This window comes from Gymnoscopelus braueri, assembly GCF_963280865.1.
Source record: "Gymnoscopelus braueri genome assembly, contig: SUPER_20_unloc_1, whole genome shotgun sequence".
NCBI classification, from domain to species: Eukaryota; Metazoa; Chordata; class Actinopteri; order Myctophiformes; family Myctophidae; genus Gymnoscopelus; species Gymnoscopelus braueri.
The window spans coordinates 3,365,410-3,372,120 of NW_027660990.1; the positions used below are offsets into that span (position 1 = coordinate 3,365,410).

Consider the following 6,711-nt stretch of genomic DNA (forward strand, 5'->3'; position numbering starts at 1 on the left):
GGGAGCCTCCCAGCACATAACATGTTGTTGTTGTCGGGCAGAAACCTCATATCTCCACGTTTCCAGTTTTTTCGTACACACACAAGTAGTGAAAATAGCAGATCTACAAGCTCACAACAAACCTTTTTTTTTTATATTTAAAAAATGAACAGTTTTGGACATAAAAGGTTTCCACTCGACATCAACGATATCCTCACTGTCAGGTGGAAACGTGTCTAAAATAATTACGTTTCCGGAATTTGTGTTTAATAATAATAGTAATCTGTGTTCTAATGGATCCCAATTTAGTTATTATTTATCCAAAATACTTTTCATTGGTTCAATATTTATAAAAAAAAACAAAAAAAACAGACATTCTTAACCACTTTGCCAAAAAAGCAAAGAAATAAAAATGTAAAAGAACTTTTACAAGATCACAACACAGCAATGTTTGCTACATTTTGTCACCCAAGCCGTGTTCTTGCATGAAATAGGGCATTCATTCATGAAGGAAAAAGGCATTAGACTGTACACGGTCCTCACTTCACAATACCAACAACTTTGATCTCCCTGGACTCCCTGCACCCCGCTCCTCCAATCAGAACAATACTGATTATACCAGAAGGAAATCCCATGGCGACACACACACACACACACACACACACACACACACACACACACACACACACACACACACACACACACACACACACACACACACACACTCAGGCACACGCACGCACGCAGCACGCTCGCACTCTCTCTCTCTCTCTCTCTCTCTCTCTCTCTCTCTCTCTCTCTCTCTCCGATAAGTGCCACTCAGCACTGCCTCGTTACAGAATAACTTGGCACACACAATCCTTTCATACCCCCCGTTTTGACAAGGTCACAGTGGAGCGTGTATGTTTGGAGAGCAGGAGGGGGAAAAAGTCAGGAGGGCTGAAAAAAGAAACAAGCTATTTATTTTCTTATGTTTCAGGTTGTTTTTTTAATGACAGTGGATTTGCGCTGAGGCAACTTTAGACATTTGATATTCATTTTATCATTATTATTCATTTTTATCCTATGAATGATGCTTTCACTGCCTGATGACGACAGACCCGGAAATTACGTCATTTAAAAAAATATAAGCTAATGTACTTCCTGAGTATTTCCTGCAGTGAAATGGCCATTTCTTTGCTAGATCTCCGTTCCTCTTGCTTTACGGCAAAACAAGCCTCATTGAGATGGCCATAGTTCTGGAATTTGACAATTTTGTCCCGGTCGGCTGTTGTATAACAGCCGTTTTCACAAAAAAATTAGAAAAAAAGAGAAAGGAACGTTTTTCTAAAACTGATAAAGAAGGAGTGGACGAGAGTGTCATTTTTTGGGGGATGACGTCATATCCATCCATTCCTTCTTTCAGGGTCCTAGATCATTCCTAAGTTGCGTTAGAGTGCCCTCTTGTGGAATTTTCAAAATAAAAAGACGGAGATCTCCGTCAATGGCGGTGAACGGGTGGATTTGAAATGACTGAGATCTCCGTCAATGGCAGGGAATATGTTAAGTATCAAAGACAAACCGTATCCTCCTGTATTTGGGAATATTATTGTTTTGCCCAGATACCAAAGATGAAACATTAACAAAAGATGCATTCAATATAATTAGGTCCTCACAATATAATTAGGTCCCCACCCAAGTCACAGACTGTTCAACCCCCTACAACGACCGCGACCGGGCAAGGGGCTCTACCGCAGTATCAAGAGTTCCACCACCAGGTATTGGTGTAGTTTCAATCCGGCTGCTGTCAGAATGCTGAATGGGGAATAAGCCTGGATGAGGCATAGGCCTTGTTCAGCAGCCTTTTCTTTTCTGGCTCTTCCTGAACACACCTGTGGATTATACCAGGGACAATGACTTGGACTTTAGCCCCCCCTCGGACACACCTGTGGACTACACCAGGTACAAATGACTTTTTGTTGCACTCTCTCATGGAGCTACTTGCGGATTATACTAGGGTCAGTCCACTCTAGGTGGACACGCACTGACCTTTTGCACCTTAATCCCTTGTATAACGCACTGACTTTTTTTTTGGTCTTTTTTATTGTGCTCCTTTTCCTCTAAGCACCTTAACGTCCATTGTCTATCATGCACAGTATAAGTATAACATGCACAGTATACAATACATTGCTGCTATGCTCAGGCACCTTAGTTTAGTTTTTTTAGTTTTTATTATCTCAGGTAATTTGTAAATATGTAGATAACTTGTCTGGCCTTCTGTTGCTCTCTTGTTTTGATCTCCTTCCCACTTACCCCCCACCCTCTTCTTCTCCCCCCCCCCCTCTTCTTTCTATGGAAACTAACGTTGCGATGGGAACGATGTACAAAAAAGAATTTCACCCACTCTTTTACCTTGTAAACCTGTGATGTGACAATAAAACTGATTCTGATTCTGATTCTGAGATCACAGTGTTGTGTTCTGTTTAAGATGGTTAACTAATCTTTAATATCACCATCTAACTCATATCTATAATGTTAACGGTAGTATAAGTGATTTTCTTTGGTTAAAACAAGTGTTTAATGGCTCTATATTCTGATAGTACTCGTTGCTGTGACTCCTGTCGTTTGTTCAGCAACAGGAGTCTCCATGTCTCTCCAGCTCTTTATTAAACAGAAAATACATGTTCAGGTCAGGATACCAATTTTATCCAATCAAGATAAAACAAAAACAAAATTGGAACTGGAACATGAAAATTAAGCTGATAAATGGTTACTCTCTCTTCGTCCCGTTTGTATGTTGTAGTATTGTTGTCTGTATAGCTGTCGAATGTTTACATGGGCCACAATGGAAACAAGCCTTTAGCTTTTTTTTGTGATTAATCCATTTGGCTTTTCTATCGTACTGCTGTACTTTTACAAAATATTCAATCAATTCAGCCTTTCAACGTCGGAAGTATTGAACTTACCGGATTGAAACATGACTCACTAAAATCTAGGTGTTTCACCCAGATTGGAGTGGTTTAGTGGGACATAGCAGTGGGTGTGTGGTTTAGCGAGGCGTAGCAGTGCACTGTTCTGAACTATTAGGCAGTGTTTACATCATGTTGTTAGCTAGTGTGCTAACATTGGCTGTTTACATCATGTAGATAGCTAGTGTGCTAATGTTAGCTGGCATAAGGGTTTGAATGTATTCAAATACAATCATGTTTTCGTAAAAAAAATGCATGACGTTTTACTTTTTACAGCTTGAAATTGCATTTATCTATCTGCCTGTCTGTCCGTCCGTCCGTCCGTCCGTCCATCCGTCCATACATTCATGAACATGCCTCTCATCAATTGCACCTACAAGCTCACAACACATCACATCCGCGACCAGCGATCAGCTACATTTGGCACGCGAAGCGTTGCAAGCTTGTAGATCAGCTATATGTGGCACTCGACACCACCATACAATTATAAATCTGGCTGTAGCGTGTTTTTGAACCACAAAGTAGAGTAACCAACACTGAGTGTCTAGAACAGGGGTTTTCAACCGATGGTCCCTGGCCATGCATTCAGAATAAAAAAAACAAAAACTATTTTTTTTTCTTTTAATACGTTTCAGGAGTTCTCACTGTATGGTGTGTGTGATATGAAATGTGAGCGTTCCATAATCACAGTAATCCTTAATCATATTCCATCATATTCAAGGGCTTTTGCTGAGAAAAGAGACAGACCTCAGTCACTTTCCATTTAGAGCACTGCAGAGGGCAGGTGTGTGTGTGTCTGTGTCCAGCTGACACTCGTTGACGCTCGTTAATGTTATAGGCATAAAAGCAATTATGCTTCTGCTCTGTCAAATAGGCCAACATCTAATCTAAGATTAGTGGGACTCACCATTGAGTCACAGGACTCACTTCATTGAAAACAAACAAAATCACTGTATTTTTTTTAGATATTATGTTGATATTATAGCTATTTTATTTGATTAGATATTCCTGACAATTAGTTGACTTTTGGTGAAAAAGCCCGCATATATCGGTATCGGTTGATATCGGTATCGGAAATTAGGAGTTGGACAATATTGGAATATCGGATATCTGGAAAAAAGTGGGGTGGGTCTATGATGGACCCACCACGCACAATAGTGGTGGTCCCCAGGTTGCTCTTAGTCAGGATGGTGGTCCCTGGGTCAAAATCAGTTGAAAACCCCTGGTCTAGAACACAACGCAACACACACACACATTTTTAACATTTTAACAATCTTTTGGCAATTTTAACCGTAAGGCTAAAGCGGAAAAAATAGCTGATAAACAAATTGACAACGCACTGCGACACCTTGTCATCTTGTAGATCGACTATTCTAATCCATTATAATCCCAAAACTACACATCTAAATGTGTAATCCTAAACCTAACTCCAACCTGAATCTCTTTTGTAATTGCAAACGTATTTCTAAAAATACGTTTGGACATTTGGTCCTCACAAGTATAGCACACACACACACGCACGCACGCACGCACGCACGCACACACACACACACACACACACACACACACACACACACACACACACACACACACACACACACACACACACACACACACACACACACACACACACACACACACACACACACACACACAATACTCCTCTTACCGATGGTGAAGCTGAACCCATCAATGCAGAAAGTGGCACTCCGGCACTTTTTAAGTCCTTGCTTTTTAGATGCTTGCTCTGTCATTTTAGCCTTTGAACAAACAAAACACAACACAATACAACTCTCTCTCTCTCTCTCTCTCTCTCTCTCTCTCTCTCTCTCTCTCTCTCTGAGTGAGACAACAGAGATTGGCACTTGTTGCTCTCCCAGGAGAAGTGCTTACTGCAGAGATGGAAAGCCCCTCCCCCTTTCTCTCTCTCTCTCTCTCTCTCTCTCTCTCTCTCTCTCTCTCTCTCTCTCTCTCCCCCCTCTCTCTCCGTTTCCCTCTTGCTTGTGCACTTAAGACTCTCATCTAGAATGTTTTTTATTGATTGAAAAAAATTGTTAAATTAACTGTTGCACCCCTCGAAAGGCATGGCCGACACTATGTTTTGCACCCTGTCCGTCCGTCCGTCCGTCCGTGTTTCCGTCTGTGACCAGCTCCGGCACCGTTGGCTTGATTGCAGTGAGACTCACTGGATGCCAGAGCAGAACCTCTGCCGCAAATGTTTCACATGGGCCTGTTACAGCGCCACCAGGAGGCAAATTGGTGCACAGCATCTCTTTAGTCATTAAACAAATGTTTCGTGGGTCATGCTTCCTTCCAGTCTCCTGATCATACCCGTGTGTTGATTGATTACCCTTGATTAACCTCGAACCTGTGGCAGGAAGTTGCCTTTATGGGTGAGTGCAAGTCTCCCCGAAAACCCATAACTCTAATTAGACTTTAATCATTCGTGAACATCCTAGACCAATCCCAAAAACGGCGTGTGCGCAGCGCGTGACGTGTACGTTTAGCAGGGAGTTACGTTAATAGGCGAGTGCATATTTAGGAGAAAAACGACCCTCCCCCGTAATCTGGACTTAGTCTCCTTTGGTTTAGTATAAAGAAAACCATGAAGAAGAGTTTAGTTTTTACTTAATCCATTACATTTAAATTATTATTGTTTAAACGGGGTTGTCCTCAGTTTGGCTTCATCGGAGCCCTGTTTTTATTAATCAAAAATTATCTTATTGTGTGGGGACTTGATGTAGGTATGGTAGTGAAAGCAGTGTAACCCAAGTCCTAATGTATCTATGAGGTCCAGATGTATTCCATTATCGTTCCAATATTGTACCAAACCTAAATGGACTAAAAAGGGTATCCAGGCCAGGTAGATGTATTCCATTATCGTTCCAATATTGTACCAATATTGAAGTGTAAATGAAGTATTGTCTCAGTAAGATATCAACACTAAAACAGTAAGCTAGGAAGTCCAGGAAGTGTCTTTGTATGTTAAAGGAATGTATGTAGGGTCCAACCTGGCAACCCACCCGGAGCGTGTCAGGCAATACCGGTGTAGACCACACTCCTGATAGGTATGCCCCCTAACTAATAGCAAACGACTAACTCTAAGGTCCTAAGAGGGTCCACCTACGGTCACCGGCCTGGAGTGTGTCAGGCAACATCGGTGTAGACCACTCTCCAGGCAGGTGTACCTGCCACTATCGAACCGGAGCGTGTCAGGCAACATCGGAGTAGACCACACTCCAGGTAGGCGTACCCCCTGAGCTAAAGGAAGCCCTCGCGAAACCTCCCCCAGTGGGAACAACGGATCTTTAGTGCAAGGATAACCTCCACATTTCAGGCCACCGAGTGTCTGGAAGCCGTGAGGCACCAGGGAAAGGTAAGGGAGAGAGCCGAGGCAGCGTGGGAAGGCCTCTCTCCCTGGCAAGAACCCCAGGGACCTCCTAAGCATGGTGCTATCCTCGAAAGGACTGCAGCGATGCAGAGGGAAAAGGAAGGGGAGAGCCGGTGGCAGTGTAAGCTGGACCTCTCCGCAAGCCTGTGGAAAACCGTAGGCTGAAAGTTATACCTGACAAAGTCCTTGAGAGGACAAGAAAGCAGGCAAACAAGAAGTGAAGAGTGATAGAAAGGAAGTCAGGAAGTTCTTCTTCAGTCAGCAGGAGGAAGTCCTTCGACATTGGATTAGAATGGCTAACCTGGTAAATTTGCTTCAGTGTGGCCAAATGTGCACACAACTAACTCAACGGTTGTGCAGGCAGAACCTGTGGAAAGCTTATTCTCATTTGCA

At 42.7% G+C, this 6,711-nt stretch overlaps 1 protein-coding gene across 1 annotated transcript in view; it reads right to left on the bottom strand.

Moving 5' to 3' along the window:
* The window catches only part of LOC308076661 (dual specificity calcium/calmodulin-dependent 3',5'-cyclic nucleotide phosphodiesterase 1A-like), a gene marked incomplete at both ends in the record, with an annotated part of 260,076 nt that extends 255,395 nt beyond the window's left edge, over positions 1 to 4,681 (bottom strand). Inside the window, one exon of the mRNA XM_080457370.1 lies at positions 4,597 to 4,681. Within this exon, the coding sequence (XP_080313496.1) occupies positions 4,597 to 4,681 (85 nt within the window). The remainder of the gene's footprint in view (positions 1 to 4,596) is intronic.
* Between the last annotated feature and the right edge of the window lie 2,030 nt (positions 4,682 to 6,711).